The sequence below is a fragment of the Notothenia rossii genome (assembly GCF_949606895.1).
Source record: "Notothenia rossii genome assembly, chromosome: 5".
Taxonomy (NCBI): Eukaryota; Metazoa; Chordata; class Actinopteri; order Perciformes; family Nototheniidae; genus Notothenia; species Notothenia rossii.
This window is the reverse complement of record NC_136903.1, coordinates 91,091,446-91,108,945: the sequence shown is the minus strand read 5'-3', so window position 1 is coordinate 91,108,945 and position 17,500 is coordinate 91,091,446. Positions and strand designations below refer to the sequence as shown.

General features: G+C 41.3%; 1 protein-coding gene across 1 annotated transcript in view; it reads left to right on the top strand.

Moving 5' to 3' along the window:
* The window catches only part of LOC307041071 (dedicator of cytokinesis protein 3-like), a 234,822-nt gene that overhangs the window by 177,387 nt on the left and 39,935 nt on the right, over positions 1-17,500 (top strand). The window contains exons 11-23 of the mRNA XM_079684411.1: positions 169-229; positions 1,127-1,274; positions 4,116-4,204; positions 4,371-4,496; positions 5,934-6,058; positions 6,878-7,040; positions 7,365-7,471; positions 8,002-8,173; positions 8,623-8,720; positions 9,320-9,403; positions 10,093-10,193; positions 10,447-10,528; positions 13,832-14,002. Coding sequence (XP_079540537.1) covers positions 169-229; positions 1,127-1,274; positions 4,116-4,204; positions 4,371-4,496; positions 5,934-6,058; positions 6,878-7,040; positions 7,365-7,471; positions 8,002-8,173; positions 8,623-8,720; positions 9,320-9,403; positions 10,093-10,193; positions 10,447-10,528; positions 13,832-14,002 — 1,527 coding nt within the window. The remainder of the gene's footprint in view (positions 1-168; positions 230-1,126; positions 1,275-4,115; positions 4,205-4,370; positions 4,497-5,933; positions 6,059-6,877; positions 7,041-7,364; positions 7,472-8,001; positions 8,174-8,622; positions 8,721-9,319; positions 9,404-10,092; positions 10,194-10,446; positions 10,529-13,831; positions 14,003-17,500) is intronic.

Below are 17,500 nucleotides of genomic sequence, written 5' to 3'. Positions count from 1 at the left end.
GAGCATATCCCTCTGAATCAGGGGAATGTCTTCAAATGTTTTAAAAAGCTCAGCAGGGAAACCTCCAGTCGTGGGTTAGCACATCTTCTCCACTTGTCTGCTCTCTTTCTGCGTTGGATTTATTTCGTGCTGAATCTGAGTGTGTTTTCTTTCTCTTGGATTCTGCAGGATCTGAGCAACAAAGATATGAAGAGAGATCTGTACATCGTCTCTCAGGTCATCAGAACAGGTGGGACTTTCAGATCAAACACTATGGAGGTCAGGATCGAGTGTTTTAAAATCCTCAATCAAAAGAGAAACTTTGAGAAGATTTTCAGTTTTTACTGAGTTGAATGCACAGGTCCTTTTTGAGTACTGCTCCCTGAGTAGGCACACACGTAACAATCAACAAAAAAAAAGTGTCTCATATTATATATCACCAGAGGAAGCAGTGGAGTACAAATACTTCATTACTGTATTTAAGTACATGTTTCTGGTATCAGTACTTCACTCCACTACTTATTTTTATGACGTCTTTTGACTTCTTACATGTTGAACACAAATACCTGTACTTTCTACTTCTTACATGTTGAACTCAAATACCTGTACTTTCTACTTATTACATGTTGAACTCAAATACCTGTACTTTCTACTTCTTACATGTTGAACACAAATACCTGTACTTTCTACTTCTTACATGTTGAACACAAATACCTGTACTTTCTACTTCTCTCATTTTCCAAACAGGCTGGTTCCTTTAGTCTGAATGTGTGTTTGGTGGCGTGATCATTATTATTTAGAGTCATTGCGTGCCTATTGATTTGAACACGATCCGTGTATCCATCATTTCCTGGTCTTCTCTAAAGAAGAGGGACCAATGAAAACGTTGTCATGTTGCCGTTGGTTACCATGGAAACATTCATTAGCTAACAATGACATTATTGTTCTATTAATATAAAGGGAGGTCAGGTACTCTTTAAAACAGCTGCTAGTTATGGGTACTTTTTACTGAAGTACATTTCAAAGCCTCTTTACTTTGACTTGAGTAAAGAAGTTTAGTCAGTACTTCTACTTTCACCAGAGTATTTTTAAACACGAGTATCTGTACTTCTACTTGAGTAAAGGATGTGTCCTCTGCCCCCTGCAGGGCGCATGCTGCTGAACGATAGTAAAAAAGGTCCTCCTCACGTTCAGTACCGCCGGCCGTACGGATGTGCCGTCCTCGCCATGAGCGACGTGCTGCAGACCATCTCTGAGCTGAAGGAAGAGAAGGACTTCGTGCTGAAGGTCTACACGTATGTACACACACACACACACACACACACACACACACACACACACACACACACACACACACACACACACACACACACACACACACACACACACACACACACACACACACACAGGATATCCCTCTCAGCAGAAACTTCTGAAGACTTGCCTGCAGGAGGCCCACAGTGTGTGTGTGTGTGTGTGTGTGTGTGTGTGTGTGTGTGTGTGTGTGTGTGTGTGTGTGTGTGTGTGTGTGTGTGTGTGTGTGTGTGTGTGTGTGTGTGTGTGTGTGTGTGTGTGTGTGTGTGTGTGTGTGTGTGTGTGTGTGTGTGTGTGTGTGTGTGTGTGTGTGTGTGTGTGTGTGTGTGTGTGTGTGTGTGTGTGTGTGTGTGTGTGTGTGTGTGTGTGTGTCCTCCGCTGAACTCCTGAGGATACTTCTTGTTGGGCTTCTCTCTTTTCTCCTTCCTGCCAACGTAAAGTGTCAAATCAGCGCCTCAGAGTTCCACCGTACACAGATAAAGAAACTAAACACTGCTATCGGCGACTTCCGCTACAGAAGAGAGAAAAAGACTAAAGGACGGGGAAAAGAGAGGGAGGGAAACACGAAGAAAGCTTTGTGCATTTCCTGTTCCTCTCTGCTTCCTGTAAGGATGCATCAGCTGTGAGGAGGAGGTGACTTCATGTCATCATGTGACAAACTATTATATTCATGCAATCTTGCAAAAATAGTAAACTCCAAATACATCTGAAGAAATGCAAATAGTTATTTTCATTGGGTTGTGTTCAACTTGGTCAATAACACCATAGAGACCTAAGGGATGGGTGCATTATTGAGTCTAGTAAATAGTTATTATTAAATATTTTTTCAGGTGCAATCACATTTATTTCCAAAAGAAAAATGACCGTATTGAGAATTATTAGTTTTTTTGCTTTCTTGCAAACATATTTTGACATCAAGTGTTTTGTTTCTGCAAACATTCCAAGTGAATTGATAAATATATAGTTGTGAAACTCCACTTTTAAACACATGTTACCTGTTAGCTTTCCAATAAAGGATTTCTTTGAGTAAAGCGATTTGTTTTGACGAGAGGAAGATGAAAGGGAGGAGAGAGGAGCTCCTGTAATATACAGTATGTGTGTTTCCTGCTCCCTGCACAGCTGGGAGAGCAGGTGCTATTAAAGCATCCTTATATCCTCTGGGGTTGATGTGAATCAGTCCAGGTCTGCACAGTTTATTATTCGTTTGAAGGAGATGTTAATTGATCAGTTTGACAAGCTTAGCATTAAAGAGGCTTTTCCCTCTCCTTCGTTATCAGAATCAGAATCAGGTTCATCACCAGGTAGGTCGACACGTACGAGGAGTTTGACTTGATGTTGTGGTGCGTACATAAAAGTAAAACAAAGATTAAAACACAGATAGAGAACTAGAAAAATATTCTAAATAATAAAAAATATCTTAAAATATAACCTCTTTACAAAGACATGGAATCAAAAGGAATCAAATATGGAATAAAATCGGCAGTAATAAAAAAAAAAGAAAACAGATATTGTTGTACATACTGTATATTATATAGGCTTTAGTAAATGGTCTGCAGAGGCTACTATCCCAGTGTTCCCTCCAGAGGGAGTCTCCATCGGACTCCTTTGTTTACTTCAGGAACACAGTGACATCACTGTGTAACACTTTTTGCTAGTGCTCCAATACAGTGTACACCTTTTCTCTCTTGCCTTCATCTCCTGCTCCACTAACCCCTCACCCTTATTCCACCTAGCTCAGCACTTTTCACTTCTGGTGTTACATTACATTACATTGAGCTGAGGCTTTGATCCAAAGAGACTTACAATAAGTGCGTTTGACCAGGAAGATACAACCTTGAAGAAAACAGAATCATATAAGTTCATCAGGTTTCATAGAGCCAAACATTTCAAGTGCTGCTCAACTGGCTTTAGATAAGCCAGTCCTTTGTTAGTATATAAGTGCTTTGTTAGTAATTCTATCTCTGGAAGTGGAGTCTAAAGAGATGAGTTTTCAGGCTGAAGAAGATGTGTAAGCTTTCTGCTGTCCTGATTTCAATGGGGAGCTCATTCCACCATTTTGGAGCCAGGATAGCAAACCCACGTGTTTCTGCTGATGGGAACTTGGGTCCCCCTCGCAGTGCGGGTGCAGCGAGCTGTTTGGCTGATGCAGAGCGGAGTGCACGTGCTGGGGTGTACGGTTTAACCATGTCCTGGATGTAGGAAGGGCCAGATCCATTCGCAGCATGGTACGCAAGCACCAGTGTCTTGAAGTGGATTCTAGCAGTTACTGGAAGCCAGTGAAGGGAGCGGAGGAGCGGCGTGGTGTTATTTCTCTACTTGCTTGTAACGCGCCTTGAGCTCCAGGCAAAGCGCCAAAGACAAGCCGACTTCAAGACAGTTTCTTCCCCTGAGCACTAATTGCACTAAACTCCAGCTTGCACTGACACAATATATTTAAGCAATAGCTCACGACAGGCCGTGGTATATGCTCATTATATCACAGCTAAGGGGCGTGGTTCGGCCCGACAGTTATTCATTATTAATTATATAACACATTCAAACATATTGATTTGTACTTAAACAGATATGTTCCTGCACTTTAACGTTATCTGCATATTGAAGTATGAATGCTTGTTGTTTGTATGTTGTCTCCTCCTGGATGTTGCATGTCTCTTGTTTATTTGTATTTTTGATGGCACCTTAAAGAAAAGGCTCTCCTCATCTCATTGCATCTGTAATGACAATATAAATGATTCTATTCTATACAAACCACATGTATTATTGTTATTGTGCGTGAGGCTAAGGGAGTCACCTTGTTGATGATAGCACATGTTGTTCTGCAGGTGTAACAATGAGAACGAATGGTACCAGATCCACGAGAACATCATCCGCAAGTCCAGCACCAAATACACCGCGCCCAGCACCAACTACGGTGAGTGTGGAGGCCAAAACGATATAGAAATACAACAGATAATCAACTTAAAATAACACTGCCGCCGAGGCACCAGTGAGCGAATCTTACGCGGGGCATTTTATTCCATTTAAATGAAGCGTGTTTCCCTTTTCTTCCTGTAACCCGTCTCATTGTGTCCCCTCAGGTCTCATCATCTCCCTTCAGCTGCTGAGAGGAGACATGGATCAGCTCCGCAGGGAAAACCCTCTGATCTTCAGCCGAGGAGTCGCCATGACCCGGAAACTGGGCTTCCCCGACGTCATCATGCCGGGTGAGACATCCCGAATACATGAGAGAAAAAGGGGAGGAGCTTTGAGACTTTACCCTCGACTGTTTGCATCTTTTCCATCGATTTCTGTCATTAAACAGCAGGGCTGCACGTGGACATGCAGAACAGAACAAAAACAGTTGTAGAAGAAGGGAATACTGTGGTGCATTTTAAAATGTGCGTCATCACACAAGTTCAACCTAAATGCACATTATCATATCTGTGCGTTAGAGAGCACGTGTGTTTGGGAGCTTTTCAGTTTTCTCAGCCTTCAAACTGATTTGTCCTCCTTGTCAATGATTTGTATCAAATTAAGTTAAATATCTTTGCGCTGACAGAACAAGACATGCAAAGACGTTTTTCTAAAAGAATACCATTTACCCTCAAACTGCCCTCTTTATAAGACCTACCATCTGCAGAACCGCTGTCACACCTCTCACACACATTAACAATGCATTTCACACACACACACACACACACACTCTCTCTCTCTCTCTCTCTCTCTCTCTCTCTCTCTCTCTCTCTCTCTCTCTCTCTCTCTCTCTCTCTCTCTCTCTCTCTCTCTCTCTCTCTCTCTCTCTCTCTCTCTCTCTCTCTCTCTCTCTCTCTCTCTCTCTCTCTCACACACACACACACACACACACACACACACACACACACACACACACACACACACACACACACACACACACACACACACACACACTCGCTCTCTCTCTCTCTCTCTCTCTCTCTCTCACACACACACTCACACACCTCGGGCAGTGATGGAGTGAGTATTTAACTCCTATCGTGATATGTCAGGGGAGATGTCTCCTCTATAGGGGACGAGCAAAGATTATAAATGAATCCTCACACGTTAACACACCGGTCATATCTGTGTGTGTGTGTGTGTGTGTGTGTGTGTGTGTGTGTGTGTGTGTGTGTGTGTGTGTGTGTGTGTGTGTGTGTGTGTGTGTGTGTGTGTGTGTGTGTGTGTGTGTGTGTGTGTGTGTGTGTGTGTGTGTGTGTGTGTGTGTGTGTGTGTGTGTGTGTGTGTGTGTGTGTGTGTGTGTGTGTGTGTGTGTGTGTGTGTGTGTGTGTGTGTGTGTGTGTGTGTGTCATTGAGACACTTTGCTTGTCTCTCTGTAGAAGTTGTGAATCTCTGTGGTTGAATTCTGTCTCTTTTAGCCATGTTTCTCGTCATTGTTTCTGTATTTTATTACTTTTCTTACACTTGCTGGTTGTTTTCTGTCCGTGTCTGATTCCCCGACATGTTAACAACACCTTTCGTAAAAGATTATTTGCCAAGTGGGCCCATTGAGTAATCTGTCCTTGATCCTCATCAATCTGGATCTGTGCATCTCAGGATCACATTTACATTTCAGCATCAACATCAGTCAGGTGAGACGTGGAACAAACTGTAAACTATAAGGTTCATTGTGTCCGTCTCGCTCTCAGGGGACATCCGAAACGACCTGTACCTGACCCTGGAGCGAGGCGACTTCGAGAGAGGAGGGAAGAGCGTTCAGAAAAACATCGAAGTCATCGTCTACGTGTTGTACGCCGACGGAGAGATCCTCAAGGTAAAGAGCTGCTATAAAAGAAACACAAACCTTCAATCTGCTTCTGTCCCTCCTTCCTCTGCACTCTTTGAACCTAATGCGTATCACCTAGTGTGGGAAAGCTGTATCAGTCAGTTCAATACTATAAGACGAATGCTTCCAAATTCATGACTGTGTCTTTAATTGCCATATTTGATGTCGTAGAACAAAACATGAAAAACCCATCAAATTAAATTTCAGTTATCAAACCAAAGTTCTGACTAATTTCCAGGTTTAATTCCCACTTCCTGTATCACTCACGACCTCACACTAAACTGTGTTAAAGTGTTAAAGTCACTAACATACATGCATGTTTACCCTCATTTTGCCACTGATGTAAACTTCAGATATGGTTCCAGATATTTAACCAAAAACACACTCAGTAAACATTTAAATAAAGCTCATTGACTTCCAGGCGAGGGGACAGGAAGTGCTTACATTCTGACTCATTTCCAGGTTTGGTTCCCACTTCCTGTATCACTCACGACCTCCCACTAAACTGTGTTAAAGTGTTAAAGTCACTAACATACATGCATGGAAAAAGGATTTATGTTTACCCTCATTTTGCCACTGATATATTACATGTAAACTTCAGATATGGTTCCAGATATTTAACCAAAAACACACTCAAAAACCATTTAAATAAAGCTCATTGACTTCCAGACGAGGGGACAGGAAGTGCTTCCATTCTGACTCATTTCCACGTTTTACTCCCGCTTCCTCCACTCTACGACCTCCCATGTTAAAGTCACAAACTAAAGTGTGGTTTACATGCATGTTAACCCTCCCCCCCCCCTGCAGGAGTGCATCAGCCTGGGGTCCGGGGAGCCCCCCCTCCCAGAGCACCGCTCCTTCGTCCTCTATCACAACAACAGCCCTCGATGGAGCGAAGTCATCAAGCTGCCGATCCCCGTGGACCGCTTCAGAGGGTCGCACCTCCGCTTCGAGTTCAGACACTGCTCCAGTGAGTACACCTCAATACTTACTGTTTCAAATGTATCACATGAGCATATACAGTTAGGGTGGAAGGCTATGGAGCTTTCCTCCCTAACCTTCTGTTATCCAATCACATGTTTTCGTGACATGCTTTCTAATAGTTGTCACCTATGTGTAATGCAATGATTAGAAAAGTGAAGAAGAGTAACAGCAGGAAAGGGATCCATTCATTTGGTTGACGTCAGTTTGAATAAGTGGACAGTGTGCACAGAGTTCAATCAAAGCCAGGAGGAAATGTGTCTCACTCTAAACTTCTGTCTTCTTCTTGTTCCTCTCTGTTTCCTCTTCATAGCGAAAGACAAAGGGGAGAAGAAGCTGTTTGGCTTCTCCTTCACTCCTCTGATGAGAGAGGATGGAACCACGCTGTCAGACGAGAGCCACGAACTCTACGTTTACAAGGTCAGCCTTCAGTCGGAGAACTCCACCTATGTTTCCAAAACGTCTTTATTTCTGACGTTTCTCTCAAAATTCAGACTTTATTTTGAATTCCAAGAAATCTGACTTTTTCACAAAATCAACTTATTTCTAAACATCTCAGAATTCAAAAATGTTCTGACATTTCTCAAAATTCAAACTTTTTCGAAATATTCTGATTGCTTTCTCAAAATCCAGAATTTTTCTGAGATTTCTCAAAATTCTGACTTTATTGTGAAATTCTCACATGCCTTTATTTTGAAAATTATTTTGGGAGAAATTCAAAAAATCTTAAACTGTTATTTTTTTTTAAATCTCAGAATTCTGACATGTTCTCTTAAAATGCTGCATGTTCAGAGTTTTGAAATTGTTCTAAAAATCTCAATTATTTTACTTTTCTTTTTTACTTTTTCGGAAAATCTGAAATTGTTCTCAAAATCCTGAAATTTTTCTGACTTTCTCATAATCCGATTTTTCGATTTTTCTCAAAATTCAAAATCCTGTCTTGTCCCCAGTGTGATGAGAACACGCTCTTCAGTAACCACGCCCTGTACCTCGGGCTGCCCTGCTGCAAAGAGGACTTCAACAGCTGCTCCAGCCTGCCCTCCAGCCTGGTGTTCCAGCGCAGCGCCAAGGAGAACTTCTGGATCCAAACCCAGCTGTCCTCCACCAAACTCACTCAGAACGGTAACTTCTTCCTTCAAAATATAAAACTCGAACAAGCCAAGGAGAACTTCTGGATCCAAACCCAGCTGTCCTCCACCAAACTCACACCTTTTAGAACTTTTTATTTATTCACGAATATATAACATGCCTGGAGATGTACATACAAATCACACCCGCCTCAGTTTACAGTCCACTCAAATCTAAACGTCATTGCTCACACACACACACACACACACACACACACACACACACACACACACACACACACACTCACTCACTCACTCACTCACTCACTCACTCACTCACTCACTCACTCACTCACTCACTCACTCACTCACTCACTCACTCACTCACTCACTCACTCACTCACTCACTCACTCACACACACACACACACACATTACGCCTTTCCTTCTAAGTCTTTGTATCACATTTTAATGTAGTGTATTGATCATTCCTCTCTGGCTGCAGTGGATCTTCTGGCGCTGCTGAAGTGGAAAGCTCATCCGGACCGAGTGATGGACATCCTGGGCCGACTGCGGCACGTCAGCGGAGAGGAGATCGTCAAGGTGAGATCAGGAGATCCTGCTTTGGGGAAATCGTTTTTTATTTTCTCTACCCGAAGTTGGGTATTATTTACCTCTCACTGCCTTGCTGTGGCTTAGAGGTGTTAGTTTGTCATGAGGCAGCTCAGGAGCCGGATGCAGGAAGAGTCACAGCGGGAGGATTAGCAGAGATAATCTGAACAACTGCACAAGAGGGGCGACCGCCGCGTAAACAGAGAACAGACTCAACGCCATATGGTCATCAACATGACGTCAGCTGCCTCATCATCTGCCGGCTCCTAACTCTGGAGCAACTCTGATGGCATCCTTAATGGGGGCACACATGCAGGGTTGAGGAGGGTTACTTTAAAAATGTAATCTGTCATAATTCAGAATCAGTATGTCGTGTCTCTAATTCCTTTATCTGTCCAGCAGGGGGCGACATTTACATTGTTACAGCAAAAGTGAAGATAGAGACAAGAGCAAAGCACTATTACATAAAGGGCAAGCACATAATATTTAAAATGAAAAGTTATTCCAATTTACGTGTGTGTGTGTGTGTGTGTGTGTGTGTGTGTGTGTGTGTGTGTGTGTGTGTGTGTGTGTGTGTGTGTGTGTGTCAGTTTCTCCAAGATATTCTGGACACTTTATTCTCCATCCTGGACGACAACACGGACAAATACGGACCGCTGGTGTTCCAGTCACTGGTGAGTGTGTGTGTGTGTGTGTGTGTGTGTGTGTGTGTGTGTGTGTGTGTGTGTGTGTGTGTGTGTGTGTGTCACCCACTATGCAATGAACTCTTGAAATGCCCGCTCCAAATGATGTAAAATACACACAGCAACCTGGATGTAATGCCATCAGTTATACAGAATGCATTTTATTTGAGATGTTTGAACGGAAACATATGTATATTTTGTTTTTCTGTGGGTCCATTTCTTTTTAAACGTAAAGTGAAATTTGATTTTGAACCCCTCCAAAATAATTCAGATTAGATGCCATTTATTTGTAAATTAATGAATTATGTTTTTATGAACCAAATTGCCGTGTCATTTGTCTTCAGTGCGGACTACTTTTCAAAGTTTATGTATTAAAGAAAGTATATCACATCATACATGCTCTTTCTTGCACCAGCAAACATGTTTAATAGATTTCCCACTTCGTACGGGAAGCATACTGTAAATCTAAACAAAGTGAAAATATCAAGTGTAATTTATTTGTCTTTAAATCTTTTATCAATCAAACTGATTAAAATAAAGTTTCTCTCAAGGTGATAAAGTTACAAAGTCATTCAAATCAAGTATTTCTGTATCTCTCTCTCTCTCTCTCTCTCTCTCTCTCACTCTCTCTCTCTCTCTCTCTCTCTCTCTCTCTCTCTCTCTCTCTCTCTCTCTCTCAGGTGTTTATCATAAATCTTCTCAGGGACAGTAAATATTACCACTTCCGCCCGGTGATGGATACGTACATCCAGAAGCACTTCGCTGGAGCGCTGGCTTACAAGTGAGTGTTTAAATACCTGACTGTACCTCTGATTACCTGCACAATACACACACACAGACACACACACGCGCATGCACGCACGCACGCGCACACACACACACACGCACACAAAAACACACACACACACACATTAAAAAAATGACATAGGAGAGGCAGATTTTTTGTTGTTGTTAATGAATTGATGTGTTATAAATTCGGTAAAATATTTTGTTCCCAACTACACACTGTTTCCTTTTTCTTTGTTGTGTGTCAGGGAGCTGATCCGCTGTCTGAAGTGGTACATGGACCGCTCTGCAGAGGTGGTGAGACAGGACCACATCCAGGAGGCCATGAGGGTGAGACACACTCTATCAACTTAATTCATAACAATTAAATATACTGTGTATATCAGTATGAAGTGTCTCTACTTTAAAGAGTCCTCTCCTGCTGATGTTCAGGTGTATATCAGTATGTAGTGTCTCTACTTTAAAGAGTCCTCTCCTGCTGATGTTCAGGTGTATATCAGTATGTAGTGTCTCTACTTTAAAGAGTCCTCTCCTGCTGATGTTCAGGTGTATATCAGTATGAAGTGTCTCTGCTTTAAAGAGTCCTCTCCTGCTGATGTTCAGGTGTATATCAGTATGTAGTGTCTCTACTTTAAAGAGTCCTCTCCTTCTGATGTTCAGGTGTATATCAGTATGTAGTGTCTCTACTTTAAAGAGTCCTCTCCTGCTGATGTTCAGGTGTATATCAGTATGAAGTGTCTCTGCTTTAAAGAGTCCTCTCCTTCTGATGTTCAGGTGTATATCAGTATGTAGTGTCTCTACTTTAAAGAGTCCTCTCCTGCTGATGTTCAGGTGTATATCAGTATGAAGTGTCTCTACTTTAAAGAGTCCTCTCCTGCTGATGTTCAGGTGTATATCAGTATGTAGTGTCTTTCTACTTTAAAGAGTCCTCTCCTGCTGATGTTCAGGTGTATATCAGTATGTAGTGTCTCTACTTTAAAGAGTCCTCTCCTGCTGATGTTCAGGTGTATATCAGTATGTATTATCTCTACTTTAAAGAGTCCTTTCCTGCTGATGTTCAGGTGTATATCAGTATGTAGTGTCTCTACTTTAAAGAGTCCTCTCCTGCTGATGTTCAGGTGTATATCAGTATGTAGTGTCTCTACTTTAAAGAGTCCTCTCCTGCTGATGTTCAGGTGTATATCAGTATGTAGTGTCTCTACTTTAAAGAGTCCTCTCCTGCTGATGTTCAGGTGTATATCAGTATGTAGTGTCTCTACTTTAAAGAGTCCTCTCCTGCTGATGTTCAGGTGTATATCAGTATGTAGTGTCTCTACTTTAAAGAGTCCTCTCCTGCTGATGTTCAGGTGTATATCAGTATGTAGTGTCTCTACTTTAAAGAGTCCTCTCCTGCTGATGTTCAGGTGTATATCAGTATGTAGTGTCTCTACTTTAAAGAGTCCTCTCCTGCTGATGTTCAGGTGTATATCAGTATGTAGTGTCTCTACTTTAAAGAGTCCTCTCCTGCTGATGTTCAGGTGTATATCAGTATGTAGTGTCTCTACTTTAAAGAGTCCTCTCCTGCTGATGTTCAGGTGTATATCAGTATGTAGTGTCTCTACTTTAAAGAGTCCTCTCCTGCTGATGTTCAGGTGTATATCAGTATGTAGTGTCTCTACTTTAAAGAGTCCTCTCCTGCTGATGTTCAGGTGTATATCAGTATGTAGTGTCTCTACTTTAAAGAGTCCTCTCCTGCTGATGTTCAGGTGTATATCAGTATGTAGTGTCTCTACTTTAAAGAGTCCTCTCCTGCTGATGTTCAGGTGTATATCAGTATGTAGTGTCTCTAATTTAAAGAGTCCTCTCCTGCTGATGTTCAGGTGTATATCAGTATGTAGTGTCTCTACTTTAAAGAGTTCTCTCCTGCAGATGTTCAGGTGTATATCAGTATGTAGTGTCTCTACTTTAAAGAGTCCTCTCCTGCAGATGTTCAGATGTATATCAGTATATAGTGTCTCTACTTTAAAGAGTCCTCTCCTGCTGATGTTCAGGTGTATATCAGTATGTAGTGTCTCTAATTTAAAGAGTCCTCTCCTGCTGATGTTCAGGTGTATATCAGTATGTAGTGTCTCTACTTTAAAGAGTTCTCTCCTGCAGATGTTCAGGTGTATATCAGTATGTAGTGTCTCTACTTTAAAGAGTTCTCTCCTGCAGATGTTCAGGTGTATATCAGTATGTAGTGTCTCTACTTTAAAGAGTTCTCTCCTGCAGATGTTCAGGTGTATATCAGTATGTAGTGTCTCTACTTTAAAGAGTTCTCTCCTGCAGATGTTCAGGTGTATATCAGTGTGTAGTGTAACTCTGCTTCTTGAGCAGAACACATTCATATTTGTCATGAAATGCAGATCCACAGATTTAATTTTCTAATAGTCACGTCAACATCCTCACTTCTGTAATTCTTCCCAACAGCTGACTGTATCATAATCACCGTCACATCACGTAGGCAGAGTGTGGAGAATAAACCAAATGTAGACTGCCCTGGGAAATTAAATATGAATCAGACTCAAGCATTGGTCTCTGAGGCTTCAGACTGTCATGTGTAGGTGGACGGTATTAATAAATAAAGACAGTTTTCCGACACTTTTTTAATCGATTTTTTACGAACCGGTCCTCAGAGCTTCAACTCGTCTCTTTCTTTCCTTCATATAGTTTAAAACATTAAACACGAGAATATTAAAAACAAAATGTATAGAAATCAAATCAATAATAACACTGAGAACGTAAATAACACACAAAAATAAAATAAAAGATGGGTTATATATACAGTAAGGTCATCCTATATATTACAATAATACAGTCCAATATATTTAGGACAAATATCCATATACTATTTTAAAGAAGCCATTTTATATTATTTTGGAGTGTCACACAGTCCAGTTCCTTTTTTATAACCCTTCCATTATTAATCCCAGTTTCCTCCCATTACCTCCACCATGGTGTCCATCTTTCTTTAGAAATACTCTATGTTTTTTTGTAATGTATCGTACAGGCTACAGACACAAAACATGGACATAACAATAACAACATGGAGACATTCCTATCTCGGACCAAAACAAACAGAAACAGTCAGTAGGTCACTTCAACGTTTCATAAACAAAAATAGCCCAATACCATCAAACGCACATAACATAACATGGCACGCATATTATATTTATTGTTCCTTTTCATCCCACTCTTCACTAGAGCTGATTGTTTTCCATTTCATGGTGTGTTAATGTTGTTGTTGTTTGTGGCAATTATTCTTTCCAAAATAAATCTACTTTTCACACACCTTAAATTCAGATTTTCGCTTGATTGATTTAAAAATAAGTATTTTAGCCAGAAGAATAATTGTATTTATGAACTGTGTACTGTCTTCATCCAAAAGCCCAAATAAAATATCAAAGGGAGTAAATGTAAAATCAATATAAAGTGTCTTAAGCCAATTTTGAATCTCAGTCCACAGTCTTGCAACGTATGACAATACAAATAATAAATGCATCTGGTCTTCCTCTTCCTCCTCACAGAATCTACAAAGTGGTGACGGTTCAATATTAAAATAATTAAGTTGTTTCTTTGTATGTTCTATTGTTTCCCCCCCCCCCCCCCCCCCAGGCTCTGGAGTATCTGTTTAAGTTCATCATCCAGTCGAGGATCCTGTATTCCCGGGCGACCTGTGGCATGGAGGAGGAAACGTTTCGCTGCAGCATTCAGGAACTTTTCCAGTCCATCCGCTTCGTCCTGAGTCTGGACAGCCGCAGCTCAGAGACCCTCATCTTCACTCAGGTGAGGACGGTCTAACTGCACGAAACACATTCAGGTTATCAGACAACTCTGATATATATTAGACGATTACGAAGGAGGACTCTACTCAAAGTTTGGGTTTACAGTCTTTTCTTTTTAAGTTTTATTAAAATGTCGAAATCTCCTTCTAGTTCTTGTTGTATGTTTGTCTTAGTCTAGATGAGACTAATCCAATCATTGTAATAAATCCAGTGGTGGAAAGTACTTTTGTAGATTTGTAATGCAGGTTTCTTTTAACAGTGTGTTTTACAATTAAGTATGACTGTATCTAAAGTAGCAGCTGTATTAACTGCTCGTCGGCCAACACAGTCACATTTATGAAGAAGTTAAGGAGCTTTCGTTTATGTACTTGAGCTTATTTCAATGATTATGAGTAAATGAAATGTATTGTGACGTAAAAGTAAAACAGTACTTCTTCCACCACTGAATTATTTAGCTTCTAGTTTAGATGCTTCCTGCTTAGCTTCCTTCTAGTTGCTTTAATCTGACTCTTATCTCCTTTACACCTTTTCTACTTGTTCCTGGTACCTTTCCTCGCCTCCTTCCCTTCTCTATGAATCTTCCACACTTCCTTCGGGTCCTTTTTATTCCTTATTTCCTGGCCCCTTCACACTGAACAACCACACAGGGCTCCCAGCCTTGTCCCGGCCCAAATCAGGCCCCTGGACCAGGTGTTGGCCCTCCTTTAGCGTTACAGACCTCCTGCCCTCAGGCCTGGAGCTCCAGCGCTCTGAGGCCAAATCCACTGTCCGTAAGTAACGAGGAAACCAGAGCACCTGATCCCTGTGTGAAGTCCTAACACAGCTGTTTGTGAGCCTAACACACACATTCCTAACACGACACACTCCTAACACGACACACTCCTAACACGACACATTCCCCCCCGACACACTCCTAACACACGACACACTCCTAACACGACACACTCCTAACACACACTCCTCAAACGACACATTCCCCCACGACACACTCCTCAAACGACACACTCCTGACTCACTGAAAACACACACCTGAATCCCTCATGGTCACATCTCTCTACTCATTGACTCACATCACGCCCTGAAGAGCGGCGGCTCACCAACTAGTAAAGAATAAATAATATCAATCACTTCCAGATGCGATAGAATACGATACATAATGATGCAATGCGATACGTCACAATATAATACGTCACGATACGTCACGATGTAATACGTCACGATACATCACGATATAATACGTTACGATACGTCACGATACAATACGTCACGATGTAATATGTCACGATACGTCACGATACGTCACGATGTAATAGGTCACGATACGTCACGATGTAATACGTCACGATACGTCACGATGCGATAGGTCACGATGTAATACTTCACGATGTAATACGTCACGTTGCGATACGTCACGATGCAATACATCACGATACATCACGATGCGATACGTCATGATGCGATACGTTACGATGTAATACGTCACGATGTAATACGTCGCGTTGCGATACATCACGATACGTTACGATGCGATACATCACGATACGATACGTCACGATGCGATACGTCACGATTCGTCACGATACGTCACGATGCGATACATCACGATACGATACGTCACGGTGCGATACATCACGATACGTCACGATGCGATACGTCACGATACGATACGTCACGATGCGATACATCACGATACATCACGATGCGATACGTCACGATGCGATACGTCACGATTCGTCACAATGCGATACGTCACGATACGTCACGATGCGATATGTCACGATGCGATATGTCACGATGCGATATGTCACCATACATAATGATAAGATATGATAGGAGACGATACGCTGCGATATGGTTTGTTACAATATGTTATGATACGATACAATACGGTACGATATATTATGTTACGATATGATACAATATGTTACGATACGATTCAATATATTACAATATGATACAGTATGTATCGTACGATATAATACGTTACAATACGTTACGATATAATGTTACCATGCAATACGAGATGATACAATACGATATGATACAATACGATATGATACAATACGATATGATACAATACGATATGATACAATACGTTACGATAATAATTTATTGTGAAATCAAGTCTGAAATGTTTCTCGCTTCACAGCAGCAACATGAAAAGAAAAGAAACACGTAAAAAAGACATTACATTTACTATTAGAATCATTGAAGACGGAAACAAACTGTTCAACACGTCCAAACATCTGTTGCTTCCTCCTTTAAAACCAGCCTCTGGCAGCCGGAGGAGCTCTGATGGATCTCACCACTCTTTGCTGTTTCTTCTTCACTTGTTTCTTCCTTTCTTAACATTTCCTTTTTAATCTTGCTGTGATTTCCTCTCTGCTAATGAATGAGTTCACTGTGTTCACTCTCCTGCGTTTAAATGTCTCGTCTGGTGAACAGCTGGATTGCAAAATGCAGAACTTATACACAAAAAAGCCTCTGTTGTCAAATGCACCAACATGACGTTAAAGAACATATTACGTCACAGGAATCAGGTTTAAGGCTGAGTAGGTTTACACATCAAAGGCATTTGATTTGGTGTATAATGATGACCTGTAAAATTAATAAATGACAAGAAATGTTTACCAGGATATACGAAAAAGTCAATACAAAAGGAATATGAGAAACAACTAATTCAATTGTGAATACGTTATAAGATATGTGCAGTATATCAGAATTTAAAGTTGAAAAGTTGTGCAATAAAAAATAAATAAAACAAACTATATATCAGAATAAAAATATTTCTGTAAATGTTTGACTCATATTGCATTTTGGAGTTCAGTTCTTCACCGTGTTCCACTTGAACTCACTCCTCTCTCCTGTGCTGTATCACAGAATAAAGTCATGTGCTGTGTCTCAATTCTCGTACTTCTGTACTTACATTTGCTGCATATGTGCGAGGGCAAAATGCACTCTGAGTATTGGATAGTCAGAGATCTGCACCTGCAGGACTAGACAGCTCCAGGGACAAAGCCCTATATATAAAAGTTGTTAAGTAGAAGGGTTAAAGTAACTTGCTATTTAAAGGTCTCCTATCATACTGTTCTTCATCAATATATCACAGCTCTCAGATATATACAGAGCCTGTCTCTGATTGGCTGAAACACCAGACAGATCATTGCAGCATTACCCATAATCCCCTCTGTTTCAGCCCTGTTTCCAAAGTGCTGATTCTCTGTCTGTTACTTTAGATGAAAATAAGGAGCCCCTCCCCACGCCCCTCTGAGAGAGATTTGGTTAGAAAGAACTCAATGGTGCTCTAGGGGGAGATTCAGGTGATAAGGGGGGGAGGGGGGGGCGGGGGGGGTTACCTTGGTTGCTGATTGGCTAATGGTTACACAAGACAAAACATCGTTATGACATCATCAAGTGGCCAAAATCTGACATGAAGAAGAGGGGACACATGTTGATGTGCACTGAGGGATGTTTCTGAATTGAGACACAGCACCGGTCA